At 41.0% G+C, this 17409-nt stretch overlaps 1 protein-coding gene across 4 annotated transcripts; it reads left to right on the top strand.

Moving 5' to 3' along the window:
- Positions 1 to 10589: 10589 nt before the first annotated feature.
- Positions 10590 to 16889, top strand: LOC108647837 (oocyte zinc finger protein XlCOF6). 4 transcript variants are annotated; one of them, XM_018094725.2, is made up of 2 exons: positions 10590 to 10687; positions 13627 to 16889. In XM_018094725.2, the coding sequence occupies exon 2, from the start codon at positions 13908 to 13910 to the stop codon at positions 16422 to 16424; it is 2517 nt and encodes an 838-aa protein (XP_017950214.1). In that variant the 5' UTR covers positions 10590 to 10687; positions 13627 to 13907; the 3' UTR covers positions 16425 to 16889. The 4 variants fall into 4 exon arrangements, with proteins under 4 accessions (XP_017950214.1, XP_017950213.1, XP_017950215.1 ...); XM_018094724.2 differs by having other exon boundaries at positions 10609 to 10745; XM_018094726.2 differs by lacking the exon at positions 10590 to 10687 and adding an exon at positions 10780 to 10797.
- The last annotated feature ends 520 nt before the right edge of the window (positions 16890 to 17409 follow it).

A 17409-nucleotide genomic window follows, 5' to 3' on the forward strand; every position in this document is an offset into this window, starting at 1 on the left:
CGGCTGCCCCCGGGGCTACACAGCGGGGTATTTATATAAACTATAGTAGGGTTTCTGTAGCAAACACCCCAGCTGTACCAGTGCAGGAATGGCTGCCCCCGGAGCTACACAGCGGGGTATTTATATAAACTATAGTAGGGTTTCTGTAGCAAACACCCCAGCTGTACCAGTGCAGGAATGGCTGCCCCCGGGGCTACACAGCGGGTATTTATATAAACTATAGTAGGGTTTCTGTAGCAAACACCCCAGCTGTACCAGTGCAGGAACAGCTGCCCCCGGGGCTACACAGCGGGGTATTTATATAAACTATAGTAGGGTTTCTGTAGCAAACACCCCAGCTGTACCGGTGCAGGAATGGCTGCCCCCGGGGCTACACAGTGGGGTATTTATATAAACTATAGTAGGGTTTCTGTAGCAAACACCCCAGCTGTACCAGTGCAGGAATGGCTGCCCCCGGGGCTACACAGCGGGTATTTATATAAACTATAGTAGGGTTTCTGTAGCAAACACCCCAGCTGTACCGGTGCAGGAACGGCTGCCCCCGGGGCTACACAGCGGGGTATTTATATAAACTATAGTAGGGTTTCTGTAGCAAACACCCCAGCTGTACCAGTGCAGGAATGGCTGCCCCCGGGGCTACACAGTGGGGTATTTATATAAACTATAGTAGGGTTTCTGTAGCAAACACCCCAGCTGTACCAGTGCAGGAATGGCTGCCCCCGGGGCTACACAGCGGGGTATTTATATAAACTATAGTAGGGTTTCTGTAGCAAACACCCCAGCTGTACCAGTGCAGGAATGGCTGCCCCCGGGGCTACACAGCGGGGTATTTATATAAACTATAGTAGGGTTTCTGTAGCAAACACCCCAGCTGTACCAGTGCAGGAATGGCTGCCCCCGGGGCTACACAGCGGGGTATTTATATAAACTATAGTAGGGTTTCTGTAGCAAACACCCCAGCTGTACCAGTGCAGGAATGGCTGCCCCCGGGGCTACACAGTGGGGTATTTATATAAACTATAGTAGGGTTTCTGTAGCAAACACCCTGTTATAAATATTCTTTTTCTAATATATTTGTGTAAGTACTATGGTCAACAAACACCACTCACCAAGGTGATATTTAAAGTATATTTAATGTGTGGAAATAAGTTACAGAATTACATACAAATTACCAATTGTTTAGCCAGTCAAAAACAATATTGACAGCTTCCCAATACCATACAAAGTATGTATGTATTCATTTAAAATAGTAAAAATGTATGTATGTGTGTGTATGAGAGTGAATGTGTGTAAGTGAGAGCACGTGTGAGTGTAAGTGTGTAAGAGTATTTGTGAGACCAGCTTTTTGTTACTGATATATATCCCTGTTGGAACCCCTCCCCCACTGTATTACCCCTAAGACCATATGTTTCCAATCAATCACATTCCAGACTTAAGGGACAATGGGGTATGTGAGGTATAGTGTGAATGGCAAGTCAGTTGCTTACTGGAAACATGTTAACCCATTCAGGCCTGGGATACAACTTATTTTCCAATACCCAATATTTAACATTTCCCCCTTTGTACACTGACTTGACAAGAACATAATATTTGTACGCAAACTAGAAAGTGAGAGATTGAGTCCTTGAAAACCCAGTCTACAAATTTCCAGGAATTCTTTGCAATGCGCCAAATTTCTGTTGCACAAATGACAACTGATGTAATATCATGTAATGAGATGGTAAACAGTGATAATCTAAAAGAATTAAAAATAATCTATTATCTATAGGTGGTTCTATCCTCTGGTCATCCATTCCCGGTCTCCTGGTTTGACTTTAAAAATCTTTCATTACAGTGTTTGCCCATAGCCCTGTGTTTAACTGCAATTGCCGGTGAATTTCTTACCTCACATTTTATGGTCTTACATTAAAATCTGTCAGCAAACATCAAACATTTCCCCTGTGAATGAATTCAGATGGGCTCCCTGTAGCTTGGGTAAATCCCCGGCATCCTGCAGCCCTTTGTCCTGTAGGGCCCAACGGATTTAGGCCTTGGCTCTTATAGTAGATCAGCCACTAAGCACCTGTATAGAATCAGGCAGTTGTACCAGTACCGGCATCACCAATGCCCCTCTGGGGTTCTTGGTATTTTTGCAGCTGCCCTGATGTAGAACAGCCATAACGTAGGCCGTACCCAATGAAAGGAAGGTGGGACTTGAATAAGCAGTAATAACACAGTCTTTAGCAGGATCTTAGAAACAACAGTCTGTTTGAGACTGAACCCGACACAGACAGAATCAGGAGGGATGAGACAGTCACTTTGTGACCAGTTCTATCAGTTCATAATCAAATAATTCCTCATGTAACACATATGAATGTTATTCTTCCAATGTTAATTTCACCCTGAGTCACAGTCTGGTACAAATCACTTTACTCCAAAACCTGCACTTCCCTTCAAAGGATGTTGTTTCTCTTCCGCTGTTTTGCAGAGTCGTGTATGTATGTATGTGTGTATATCTTTATTTATAAAGTGCTACTTATGTACCCAGCGCTGTACAGTAGGATACATTAATACAAACAGGGGGTTATTAAGATAATAATAGATAAATACAAAGTATAACAATAAATATAGCTGCACTAAGTTAAAAGATGAGGACACAAGAGGAAGGAAGTCCCTGCCCCGTAGAGCTTACAATCTATATGGGAGGGTAACTTACAGACACAAATAGGCAAATATAAGTGCTGTAGGTCACAGTGGGTGACACTACAATATAAGTGCCAGTGTCCAGCGCGGCCTATAGCTACTGCTAAACTGCACATTTATATTAGTCTGAAATTCTATCACTGTATTACCCTGCCATTCTCATGAATATGATGTTATGCATTGCATGATTAATAATGTCATTCATATTGAAATCATAAATCTCTTATATAAATGCATGAAAAACATAAATAGGGAAAAAATTATAAAGGAACATTAAAAACATTTGTTTAAGGCATAGACATAAAAATCATTATTGTCCATTCATTACTTTAACCTTTTAAAATGTTGTAAGTAATAACTATTGCCCTGGTCCCAACATAATTGCATATTTAGGAAACATATTTAGGAAATATTCCCGGCACATATTATTATATGGGAATGTTTCCTAAATATGCAATTATTTATTTCAAATAAAATATACAAGGAATATTTCAGCAGCTGATGTTATTCAGATGTTCCTTCTCATCCAGATCAATGTCTAAAGTGTATTACTTGTAAAATAGAATGTTAAACCCCCAACTTTGCTTTCTTTTGCAGAGCTGGCCCATTAGCCATGAAAAAACTTAGACATTATACAAATAATGATACCACATATACATGTTGTTAAAAAGAAAATGAGTTCTTTGTTCTTTGATGGGAAATATATTTGTCACTGGTGTCTTATGGTCTTATCATTTTCATTAGTGTTATTATAACTTGAAGAAAAACAGAATAAAAGTCCTAACATATACACTTGTTTTGACTATATCATATATAGATCAGTAGTGTGTGTGTATAGTATGGAACCACATGTCTCAACTTTCATGGGCTTTATTAACTAAAGGTAACCATGTGTCCTAGTGTAATAGGATACCAAAGCCCATCTGTTTGAGAGACCCTTAAAAACCAAGGTTCTCAACCAATTAACCAGACTCCATGTTAAAACAAATAACCTTACATAGACAAAAGGACCACTATTTCTGTTATTTGAGACCTTAAGAAAACATAATCCTATCCATCCCAGCTGTTGCCTCATACCTTAATAATCCTTGCCTGCATTAAAGTTGTTCATCATTCCTGCATCGTATCTTAATAAGCAGTTCAAAGATACAATTTCTATACATTTCTAACATTTCTTCTTTCATAGATTAAAGCTGGCCATACACGTGGCGATCCGACGATGTTTCGTACGACCATCGGTCGCACGAAACATCATCAGATCCGCCACACACCATTCAGGGCTGAATCGGCAGGTAAGGAGGTAGAAACAATAGGATTTCTACCTCCTTCTGCCGATTCAGCTCTGAAGGGAGAATTTTGGTCAGGCGCCTTCTACGGCGCCCGATCAAAATTTTCTAACTTGGCCGATCGGCGAGCCGACCGATTTCAGCAGCTTCCTGCGATATCGGTCGGCTCGCTGACATGCCATACACGCACCGATTATCGTACGAAACGAGGTTTCGTACGATAATATCGGTGCGTGTATGGCCACCTTTAGAAATAGTATCTAGATAACATTTCTTGTTTATATTAAGTTAGTTAATCTCTTGCAACAATGCACCTCTCTGCTGGAAGCCAGTTCAATGGTTTGACTACTACCATGCAGGTTAAACTAATTAACTCGTGCAATTTAAAACTTTGATGGACATTATATTTTACATTACACGTATAAAAAAACACTGATTATGACTTTATACCTCAAAAAACTAAAACATTATATACAGTTGATGATCTTGCAAGAAAAAATATCAGATCCATAATCATAACTTCCATAGTTATTATGTATGTATGTATATCTTTATTTATAAAGTGCTACTTATGTATGCAGCGCTGTACAGTAGAATACATTAATACAAACAGGGGGTTAATAAGTTAATAATAGATAGATACAAAGTATGACAATAAATACAGATAAATACAAGATACAGTTGCAATAAGTTAAGAGTCGAGGACACAAGAGGAAGGAGGTCCCTGCCCCGTAGAGCTTACAATTAAACATATACATCTTATAATTCATCTTTGATAGTTTCAAACATTTCATCACATAACTGGCTGGGTCATATGATAATCCAAAGTATCAGAGGTCTATAAGATGTATATAGAGTACTCTTCTAACATGTTCATAATCTGAATGGTTTAAAACGTACGTTATCAAAAATAATTTATATGAAAAAAAAATTATTAACCTGCGCAGGACGTTAGTATGTGCCGCTTTAAATTCCAACTTTAAACACATAAATTAAGTACAGTGTAGTTAGCAGAGAGCAGATTAATCAATGTTAATTAGGATTTCCCTGTATTGGAACCATGCAATCATGCTCCTGTCAGTCACTACAAACAAACATATAACGAACTTATGAGACAAAGGATTAACAGACAGTCATTATAAAGTTCCTTAAACAATCATCACATAAATCTACACTGCATGCACTGTCTGTCCATGGGCTATAAGGAGACAACACATTCCCTTTATTATCCTTGGTCTGTTCAGTAGAGGAAGAAACCCATCTGAAAAAAATCACAAAAACTGGGAGCAAATATCACAGTTAGTAAACAAGATACAACTTGGATACAATTTTACAATTTCTCAACATTCTTTAAACCTTCAGGAATTTCACTTGTTTAACTTTTACATTTCCCATTACATATCACTAAAGGCCTAAGCCTTCCTTTTACTCTCTGTGAATCCCCCTAAAGGTGGCCATACACGAGCAGATCCGCTCGCTTGGCGATGTCGCCAAGCGAGCGGATCTTCCCCCGATATCCGCAGCTACGGGTGGGCGATATCGGGGAGCATTTAGGTAAAAAATAAATAATCCGATCGTTTGGCCCTGGGGCCAAATGATCGGATTATGTGGGCAGCAATGGGGCAGTCGGATCGGGGACCGCATCAACGAGCCGATGCGGTCCCCGATCCGACCGGATTTTCTAACCTGGCCGATCGAGATCTGGCCAATTTCAGGCCAGATATCGGTCGGCCAGGTCGCTCTGCTCTCCCCATACACGGGCCGATTAGCTGCCGAATCGGTCCAAGGGACCGATATCGTCAGCTATAGTCGGCCCGTGTATGGGGACCTTAACAGATGTTAGTGTATTCAAGCTTTCTAGCTCACATATATCAAATTTCCCATCTTTCCCTGTTACCCTTTATCTAAATAAGAACCAAAAATTGGGTTTTATTAGTGCAATTATAGATTAGAATGCATTTACTCCTGTACCTATTTGGTAAAGGTTAGTAAAATAATTCCCTTGGCAAATATGCCAAAATTTCCTATAATTATAATTTCCCTCAGTTTATAAAACAATTTACATGGAAATACAATGCAATCTTCAGAAAATAAGCTTTGTTTATCTGTTTATACAGTAGAAGTATGCTCATTATATGAACACAATACCTATGGCTGAGCAGTTCTGCCAATCCCTCCCTGGTGTAACCTGAGTATTATCCGTGTGCCCCTTGGAACCCAAGTCTTTAAATGACATCATTTATTGTACTTATCTCTAATTTATAGGGGAAACCAAATATAAATCTTTGTGAACCTGATTTTGATAATGAAAAGTCAACACAGAGTCCTACACAAACTTCTATAGATATCACTATTTTAGATATATTGGTCAATGGAAACAGAACATTCTCCTGGTTCTAGTAAAACAGACTAGAAAAACATGGCACCCTGGGATGGGGGTGGGTAGATTTTTGTACAATGTTCTTAACTGCCTTGTTTAAACAGGAACCTTTCTAACTACACTGAATCTTAAATATCTACCAGAATAATTCTCAACCTAGTCATTGACCCAGCCTTAGAAACCTGAACCAATCAACACCAAACCCCCTTTATTTGAGCATCACAAGCAAACTTAGATGCCTTTGAGCAACAGATTAATAAATTCTGCTCCACAACTTTTGGGTGAGGTCATTCCCTTAAATACTCCCTGTCTCCCTTATACCTATTATAATAACTGGGCTGCATAATCTCAATAATAATGTACTGCCATTTAGGCTACAGACTGTATATGGCTTCAGAACCCATAATGCATAGAGACACTTTATGATACAAATGAAACAAGATACAATTCTGATGTTTATGATTCCACTGCCATAATAACTTTTTTACAAACCTAACTTGGCATTTGGCTAAATAGGGGGGTTATCATTTGAAGTATAAAACTTTTAACACACATTAAACTTTCCTGCTTCTGCAGGTTAATGAATTACATTACATTTACAATAACACTGCTACAGATATACATGTAAATGTTTTTTTCTCAAAAGCCATACCCAATCATATTCATTTACACAATGTTTATGAACCTTTAAAGAATAAGTACTAACATTTCTTTAGCACTAACCATATAATGTGATTATTCCTTTTCTCAGTAACAATGAGTAACTCCTTTCTCTTCAGTCCTGGGTCTTTTATAATGACAGACTGGTCTATTCATGGGACACTGGGAGTGGCCATTCTGTGCATCAGGTTCCCTTGCCTGTGTAACAGCACAGACCTGAGCTTGCTCATGCATTATTTCAGAATCTTTATCAATTTTAATTTGCTTTTTAACTAAGTTATGTCTTTTAAAGCACTTTTTTTAAAAATGACATGCCCATCTGCAAAAATGGCAAAAATATTCCCTTATCTTTGCTTTATTTGATTGGCATATTTCCCTTATCACGTGTATGTTTAAGGGGTCTGAGTTCTGCAGTATAAGGGCTCTGGCACACGGGGTGATTAGTCGCCCGCGACAAATCTCCCTTGTCACGGGTGACTAATCTCCCCGAACTACCAACCCACCGGCGAAAATGTAAGTCGCCGGTGGGATGGCACACGCTGCTCAGGCGATTTCGGCAAATCATTGAAGTTGCCTCGCGAGATTTGTCACTGGCGACTAATCTCCCCATGTGCCAGAGCCCTAAGCAGTCTCCTGTACTTATATATATGTGAGGCTGCTTTCTGAAGAGTATCAACACTGCAAGCACAAATATTAGCTACAGGATCTAGATATTTAAACTTGTTTACAAAAGCTTTTATCATTTGCTGTGTAACTTGATCTCTCTGGTTTTGTTGCTCGAACAAAACCAGAAATGTAAAGGGGTCATCATCTATAAAGGTCTTGAAATTATTAAGCACCTCTATATCAAGCACATTTTCATCATTAATTATATAATTAAGCATTAATAGCCTGTCCCTTCTTGTGCTGTGTATTAGATTCCCATCTGTATCAGTGCCGGGAGTACTCACAGGGATTGATAACCTCTGGGAAATACGTGCCGGCACCCACAGTTTAAATGCTTTATTCTTCTGTTCTTCACTTAAATCATATCTCTCTATATGAGACTCGAACAGATCACAATTCATTAAAACACTACTACTTGCATTGAAATGTGGAATATTTTTGACAATTTTTAAAAGCCGTTTATTAACTTTTAATTGCAATTTTGCCCTATCATAATCTAAAGTTGGGTCACTGAGATCCGGAATAAACATAGATCTCTGTTCTTCTGTAATAACCGAAACCTGGTTATTCCTTTGCAAAACTGATTCTACTGCTGCCAATCTCAGTTCATGCTGAGCAATCCCCTTAGCCAGACAGTCAGTACTAACTGTGTCACATTCCACTTTTCCCTTACCAGAATGAGAATTAGTCTTTCCTACATTATTACTTCCCTTCCTACCTGAGCACATCAACATATTAAATGTTTTCACCATTAACATAACATTGTTAATCTTGTGCTTCATCTTTGAAAATGACATTCCTTCTTCTAACTTTAAATTTGCCCCCACACACTGACTGTACATATCTGACCATATCTCTGCATCAGACATAATGCTATGAGGGATTTTAAACTCAAATTTGCTTTTTCTAGCCAAATTATCAAAAAAATCCATACTCACCGGAAAGCAGAATATTCCTCCTGCGCCGCTATTAATACTTACACAAGTAACTTCTAGGTTCTTTTACTCATATAGACATCTGGGAGCTTCAGTTCAGCTACACCCTTCTGTCCCCCTTTGAAGCTGACAGCGTGTGTATATGTGTAGTGTCCAGGGCTATATTTTGGTTGGACTCGCCATCTGTTATAATTATCCTTTCTCTAATATATCTGTGTAAGTACTATGGTCAACAAACACCACTCACCAAGGTGATATTTAAAGTATATTTAATGTGTGGAAAAGAGTTACAGACATTACATACAAATTACCAATTGTTTAGCCAGTCACAAACCTTATTGACAGCTTCCCAATACAATACAAAGTATGTATGTATTAATTTAAAGTAGTAAAAATGTATGTATGCATGTGTGTTAGAGAGAATGTGTGTAAGTGAGAGCCTGTGTGAGCGTCAGAATATAAGGGTAAGTGTGAGAGCATGTATGTGAGACCAGCCTTTTGTTACTGATATATATCCCTGTTAGAAAATCCTCCCCCACTGTATTACCCCTAAGACCATATCTTTCCAATCAGTTACATTCCAGACTTAAGGAACAATGGGGTATGTGAGGTAAATGGAAAGTCAGTTGCACACTTGAACCATGTTAACCCATTCAGGTCTGGGATACAACTTATTTTCCCATATTTAACATATGGTCACAGAACCCCTCAGCAACTTCTAATATCCTTATCATTTACAGTAGAGGGTACATTATCCCTTATAATACATGAGTGATACTCAGAGTTCCCTGTATAACTCAGCCTGCAGCCTTGTGCCTTTATATGGGCACAGAACCCCTCAGTGACTGCTAATATCCTTATCATTTACAGTAGGGGGTACATTATCCCTTATAATACATGAGTGATACTCAGAGTTCCCTGTATAACTCAGCCTGCAGCCTTGTGCCTTTATATGGGGGGCACAGAACCCCTCAGTGACTGCTAATATCCTTATCATTTACAGTAGGGGGTACATTATCCCTTATAATACATGAGTGATACTCAGAGTTCCCTGTATAACTCAGCCTGCAGCCTTGTGCCTTTATATGGGGGGCACAGAACCCCTCAGTGACTGCTAATATCCTTATCATTTACAGTAGGGGGTACATTATCCCTTATAATACATGAGTGATACTCAGAGTTCCCTGTATAACTCAGCCTGCAGCCTTGTGCCTTTATATGGGCACAGAACCCCTCAGTGACTGCTAATATCCTTATCATTTACAGTAGGGGGTACATTATCCCTTATAATACATGAGTGATACTCAGAGTTCCCTGTATAACTCAGCCTGCAGCCTTGTGCCTTTATATGGGCACAGAACCCCTCAGTGACTGCTAATATCCTTATCATTTACAGTAGGGGGTACATTATCCCTTATAATACATGAGTGATACTCAGAGTTCCCTGTATAACTCAGCCTGCAGCCTTGTGCCTTTATATGGGCACAGAACCCCTCAGTGACTTCTAAAATCCTTATTATTTATAGTAGGGGGTACATTATGCCTTGTTATCACTCATCACATTATTGTGTGTATTGACATAATGTGGTGGTTTGTGGGAAAGTAGGAATCATGGGTAATTTAGAAATCTGCCTGCTAATATATATGGGGAAAGTGCTTGTATTTACCACAGACTTTTGTTGCCACATTACAATTTAGGAATAATGCAATGTGCGACAAAACCCTAATAATCTACCCCCATATGTAACAAAAGGGACCAAGTTTGCCCCTTTTTTTCCTTTTAAACTCAGTAAAGTTCTGGTCAGGTTACCTCATGTGGGGAACGTTACATATTGTGTGATTATTTGAACATCTTGTAGGGTTGGAAATGTCTGAAAAATACCCCAGAAAATGAGTATACAATAAACGTAGGTTTAAATTCTGCCAGTCCCTGTGTATCCATATGCAGTTTGTAATAGTGTGGGAGGGGCACAGAATCCAGGGATGTACTAAACAGTTTCACTTCCTTTCCCCCCATTCCCACCCCCAGCAGCTGGAATGTGATCCCTCAAAGGGAGAGGATGGAAAGTGTTTCACTGGTATAACTGCTGTCTCACCCCGTGTGTCCCTGCTGCTGTCTCTCCCCTGGGCTTCTGGGTAAGTAATTCCCCCTGTTCCCTGCACTGCTGTCTCTCCCCTGGGCTCCCGGGTGAGTGATTCCCCCTGTTCCCTGCACTGCTGTCTCTCCCCTGGGCTCCCGGGTGAGTGATTCCCCCAGTTCCCTGCACTGCTGTCTCTCCCCTGGGCTCCCGGGTGAGTGATTCCCCCTGTTCCCTGCACTGCTGTCTCTCCCCTGGGCTCCCGGGTGAGTGATTCCCCCAGTTCCCTGCACTGCTGTCTCTCCCCTGGGCTCCCGGGTGAGTGATTCCCCCTGTTCCCTGCACTGCTGTCTCTCCCCTGGGCTCCCGGGTGAGTGATTCCCTCTGTTCCCTGCACTGCTGTCTCTCCCCTGGGCTCCCAGGTGAGTGATTCCCCCTGTTCCCTGCACTGCTGTCTCTCCCCTGGGCTCCCGGGTGAGTGATTCCCCCTGTTCCCTGCACTGCTGTCTCTCCCCTGGGCTCCCGGGTGAGTGATTCCCCCTGTTCCCTGCACTGCTGTCTCTCCCCTGGGCTCCCGGGTGAGTGATTCCCCCTGTTCCCTGCACTGCTGTCTCTCCCCTGGGCTCCCGGGTGAGTGATTCCCCCTGTTCCCTGCACTGCTGTCTCTCCCCTGGGCTCCCGGGTGAGTGATTCCCCCTGTTCCCTGCACTGCTGTCTCTCCCCTGGGCTCCCGGGTGAGTGATTCCCCCTGTTCCCTGCACTGCTGTCTCTCCCCTGGGCTCCCGGGTGAGTGATTCCCCCTGTTCCCTGCACTGCTGTCTCTCCCCTGGGCACTTTATAGCCCTGGGATAGTTAGAGAGGGAGCTGTGGAACTGGGGATCAGTTCATCCTTATGGGATTTATTGCTGGATATGGGGTGATGCTGCCGATACTGATGGGGGGGCAGTGAGGTAAAGTCTGTGCAACGTGTGGGGTGAAAGGATTTAGGCAATGAGATTCCTTTGAAAAATGTAGAGTATCTCTAGCAAAATGTGTGTAAGTTATATGGGCAAAGAACCACTAGTTACAGGAACCACATCAATTATAACTAAATGACTGACACTTGTATTATATGGGTTATATGAGTGTGAGTGTGTGCCTGAGTGAGTGTGCCCTTTGTTCTTGGATCTATAGCCCCCAGCAGGATACACCTTCCCCCAAGGTGAAATGTTCCACATGTTGATTCCTTACATTCTAGACTTAAGGAACAGTGATGTGAGTAGATGTGGGGGGTTGGGGGGGGCCATATTGGCTGTTAACCCCTTCAGGCCTGGTGTATAACCAGTTTCTGTGCCACTTAAAGTCCTACATCCTCCCTGGAACAGATCATTCCACTGTAGGAAAAAAATGGTTAAAGGGGAACTCTACCTAAAATCGTTTTGCGCATGGTGCAAGAAAATATAATTCCAACTTTCCAATGTGCATTCAGATTATTTTTTTGTAAAATGAATCTGTTTAAAGGGGAGAAACAATATTGTGCCAGTGACTTGTACTCATATAAATGTATTAGGAATGGGCTAATACTTAATCCCCCCAAACTGCTATATAAACAGGCAGAGTTTACTTTCATCAAAGCTACAGACAATGTATAATGAATGTATATAGGGAATGTGATTAGAATTATAGCTCCTTTCATTAGGAAAACAGGGATTTTGGGGTCTGTATCCCCTTCCCACAGAGCAGCTTTTTTTTCCCCATAAAACCTACAGGTCTGGGTTATTGGGGGTTAAACATTTGCCATTTTGTGTATCAGTGTCACTTGCTCTGGTAATTGTGCGATTAATTATCCCTATCAGCATTGCCAACTATCTACCTCTAGAATAGGCAGGCATTAATATGGCTGTTATATATATTCAGTAAATTAGTAATATTCTTAATATTTAATAATACATTAGTATTAATAATAATAATAATAATACTAATAAAAGTTAGTTTTTATTATTATTTAGCTAATTTACTAAGTATATACAACAGCCTTATTTTTTTCTGTAATTTGTATTAGCAGACCATAATATTGCAAAAAACAAATAAAAAATGTTGTGAAATGTGTCAGATATTGTTTTGCTACAATCACATATTTTTTTTCCTAGTTTAGTAAGTATTGAGAATAAGGTACTGTTGTATTATTAGATATAAAAGAAGATAAAATATATATTATAAAAAGATTTCAATTATTTGCTTTACAAGGATTCTTTCTGTAACTTGGAGCTTTCTGGATAAGGGATCCCATACCCAGTGGCATAACTACCATATTGCAAACCCCCCAGCATGGGGGCATCCTGATAGAGGGGTCAGGATTGTACAGTCCCCTCTATGGTAGTACTTCTCCCCTTAGGGGGGGAGGCTGTACAATTCTACTCCATGCCTTGGGTCCCCAAAGTTTTTTCTTTTTTTTCCAGGGGGGGCATCAATAGTAGCAAAGCACAGAATCCATTATTTCTGGGTTTGGACCAAGCCCCAATCCTTTGTGAAAAATTCAGCTAATTAACGAACCGAATCTGAATCCTAATTTGCATATGGTCTTATTGCTCTTCCGGCTGCTTCTTCTCTAGGTGGCGCAGGAGGCGGCGGCACACAGCATATTGTACTGTACGATGCCAGCCAATCCCCATCTAGTGCATAAGCCGACAAAGGTTTTCTAACCTTATAAGGAAATACAGTTAAAACAGAGCTGTGATTGGCTATCCACACGCAACTGGGTTTCAGGGAAAGGCTGTTAGGTCACGCCCACTGCTCAGCTGACCAAAGATCATCTATGGGGCGCTCCATTTAAGTTAATGAAATTTCTTATCACATATTTAAAGGAATTGCCACAATATTATTTATAATTCCTGCCATTATTTTCCAAAATTTGTATACGACTTGGTTTCCAATATATGTCTCTGTTCTTTTTTTACCAGGACGTTGCTTCATGATAAGAGTCATCAAAACATACTGGTTAAGTCTCTGAAGGCCACTTGGGGACATTATAGTAGGACACAGTGTGGAAGAATGTGTAAGGCTGGCACAGCACAAACCCAGGCTGAGTAGGAGTGTGAGCCAACTGCATGGAATGAGGGTCACTGACTGAGCTCACATTGATTGGTTGGATGTGGGAAAGGCTTCTCTGTGATTGGTCATCTTCTCACCCACCTCTGTGCTTGTACTGGAAAGAATAAGCTTTTCCTGCAGAGACAGGAGGATGGACACCCAGGGGAAAGATTTGGCCAATAAGGAGTGTGGGCAGGACTTTGGTACTGAGCCCAATCCTCTCACCGGTACTGAATGTGGGGAAACATCATCTCTAACCAAAGACTGTCAGGGGCAAAGAAACATTTCTACAAGAAAAAAACCCTTTGAGTGCACAAAATGTGGGAAAGGCTACGTCAGTAGGATTGCCCTACTCACTCACCAGAAAAGTCACACAGTGGGAAAGCCTTTCACTTGCACAAAATGTGGCAAGAGTTTCCATCGAAAAGCCAACCTTCTCTGCCACCAGCGCGTCCACTCAAAGAAGAAACCTTTTATTTGTAACGAATGTGGGAAACGCTTCTCTCAAAAAAGTTTCCTTGTCAAACATCAGAAAAGTCACACGGGGGAGAGAAATGTCACTTGTCCAGAATGTGGGAAAACTCTGTCTTCCAGTGGCAGCCTTCATACTCACCTCAAAATACACACAGGGGAGAAACCATTCACTTGTACAGAATGTGGCAAAGGCTTTACTCAAAAGAATAACCTTGTATCTCATATGTACATACACACAGGGGAGAAACCTTTCACTTGTACAGAATGTGGCAAAGGCTTTACTCAAAAATGTTACCTTAAGTATCATATGAAAATACACACAGGGGAGAAACCATTCACTTGTACCGAATGTGGCAAAGGCTATGCTCATAAGAATAGCCTTGTATCTCATATGAAAATACACACAGGGGAGAAACCTTTCACTTGTACAGAATGTGGGAAACAGTTTGCACGCAAGGAAAGCCTCTTAGGTCACCTGAATCTCCACACTGGGGTTAAACCATTCACTTGTTCAGAATGTGGCAAAGGCTTTGCTAAAAGGAGTAGCCTTGTATCTCATATGAAACTACACACAGAGGGAAAAAATTTCTCTTGTGCAGAATGTGGGAAAAAATTTGCACGAAAGGATTGCTTGGTAAATCACCTGAAAATCCACACCGGGGAAAAAAACATTTGTACAGAATGTGGAAAAGGCATTTGCAGTAAGAGCCAACTAGCATCTCATATGAAAATACACACAGGGGAGAAACCATTCACTTGTTCAGAATGTGGCAAAAGCTTTGCTCAAAGGATCAACCTTGTTACTCATATGAAAATACACACAGGGGAGAAACCATTCACTTGTATAGAATGTGGCAAAGACTTTGCTCGAAAGAAACACCTTGAATCGCATATGAAGATACACACAGGGGAGAAACCTTTCACTTGTACAGAATGTGGCAAAGGCTTTGCTCATAAGAATAACCTTGTATCTCATATGAAAACACACACAGGGGAGAAACCTTTCACTTGTACAGAATGTGGGAAAAGTTTTACACACAAGCACGGTTTCACCATCCACCTGAGAATACACACAGGGGAGAGACCATACTCTTGTACAGAATGTGGGGCAAATTTCAGGTACAAGAGCAGCCTCTTGGATCACCTGAAAATTCACACTGGGGAGGCACCATTCATATGTACAGAATGTGGGAAAATCTTTCAGCAGAAAAGCAGCCTTATCACTCACTTTAAAATGCACACAGGGGAGAAACAATTCACTTGTACAGAATGTGGTGAAAGCTTCTATAAAAAGAGCCTACTTGTTGCTCATCAGAAAAGTCACACCAAGCAGGAAGGTGCCCCTTCTACAGAATGTGGGAAAAGCATTGATCAAGAGAACCAGATTATCAGCCAACAAAACATTCTGGTTAAACCTTTCATCTGTACAGAATGTGGCAAACATTTAACTAGCAAGAAAACACTATCCGCACACCAGAAAATTCACATCAGAGGGACACCGTACACATGCACAGAATGTGGCAAAAGCTACCTAAGAGAGCGCAGTTTGCTCATTCACCAGAGAATTCACACAGGGGAGAAACCATTCACATGTACAGAATGTGGCGAAGGCTTTCATGAAAAGGCCACCTTTCTCCGTCACCAAAACAAACACACAGGGGAGAAACCTTTCTCTTGCACAGAATGTGGGAAAAGATTTGCGTTCTTGAGATATCTCACTGTACATCTGAGAGTTCACATAGGGGAAAAACCTTTTGAGTGCAAAGAATGTGGGAAAGGATTTACTCAATTAAAATTCCTTCGTAGTCATAGCAGAATTCACACAGGAGAGAAACCATTCACTTGTACAGAATGTGGGAAAGGCTTTGCTCATAAGAATAGCCTTGTATCTCATTTGTACATACACACAGGGGAGAAACCATTCACTTGTACAGAATGTGGCAAAGGCTTTGCTCATAAGAATAACCTTGTATCTCATTTGTACATACACACTGGGGAGAAACCTTTCACTTGTACAGAATGTGGGAAAGGCTTTGCTCAAAGGAATAACCTTGTATCTCATATGAAAATACACACAGGGGAGAAACCATTCACTTGTACAGAATGTGGGAAAGGCTTTGCTAAAGCTGTAGGTCTCCAAAAACATAAGTGTGGTCACAAAAAGGAGAAGAAACCTTTAATGTGTACAGAATGACAGGAAATCTTATTTTTTTGTTATTTCTTGTATTGGAAATTAGGGGGAACTGAAGTTCCTTCATGTTTGGTCCTTGCGAGTTAGAGAATTAGATTCCCAGTGCACATTACATTGCAGTATTGATTCTATAGAGTGTAAGCTCTGATAAACAGGGCCCTCTAATATCAGTGAGTATTTGTATGTAATTGTATGATTGATGTGTACACCCTTTACATTACATTAAAATTTAATTATAAAGTGCCAATATATTCCGCAGCACTGTACAATAAGTGGGTTACATACATTGGACATACAGAGTAACATATAAAGCAACCAGTAACCGATACAAGAGGTGAAGAGGGCCCTGCCCAAAAGAGCTTACAATCTACAAGGAGAAAGGGTTTAGAAACAACTTCTATTATATAGCCCTGTTAAATATGCTGGTGCTTTATAAATATGTGTTAATAAACATTTTTCACAAGTCTAGGATTATTGGAGGAATTTTTATTTGCAGAAAGTACAATTTATATAGCCAATACATACAATATAAACTAATCTACAGCCTACAGGGAACTAATGAAAGTATAACATGTACGTGTGTATGTGATGCCTAGGCGTATGTGTGTATATGGGAAAGAGCTGTGTAGTGCCCAGGGCTACACAGCGGGGTAGTTATATAAACTATAGTAGGGTTTCTGTAGCAAACACCCCAGCTGTACCGGTGCAGGAATGGCTGCCCCCGGGGCTACACAGCGGGGTATTTATATAAACTATAGTAGGGTTTCTGTAGCAAACACCCCAGCTGTACCAGTGCAGGAACGGCTGCCCCCGGGGCTACACAGCGGGGTATTTATATAAACTATAGTAGGGTTTCTGTAGCAAACACCCCAGCTGTACCAGTGCAGGAACGGCTGCCCCCGGGGCTACACAGCGGGGTATTTATATAAACTATAGTAGGGTTTCTGTAGCAAACACCCCAGCTGTACCAGTGCAGGAACGGTTGCCC

Source organism: Xenopus tropicalis, chromosome 6 (assembly GCF_000004195.4).
Source record: "Xenopus tropicalis strain Nigerian chromosome 6, UCB_Xtro_10.0, whole genome shotgun sequence".
NCBI lineage: Eukaryota > Metazoa > Chordata > Amphibia > Anura > Pipidae > Xenopus > Xenopus tropicalis.

Bases quoted from the DNA above. Each gene is read 5' to 3' on its own strand.
- LOC108647837 (XM_018094725.2), top strand. From the start codon at position 13,908: ATGGACACCCAGGGGAAAGATTTGGCCAATAAGGAGTGTGGGCAGGAC.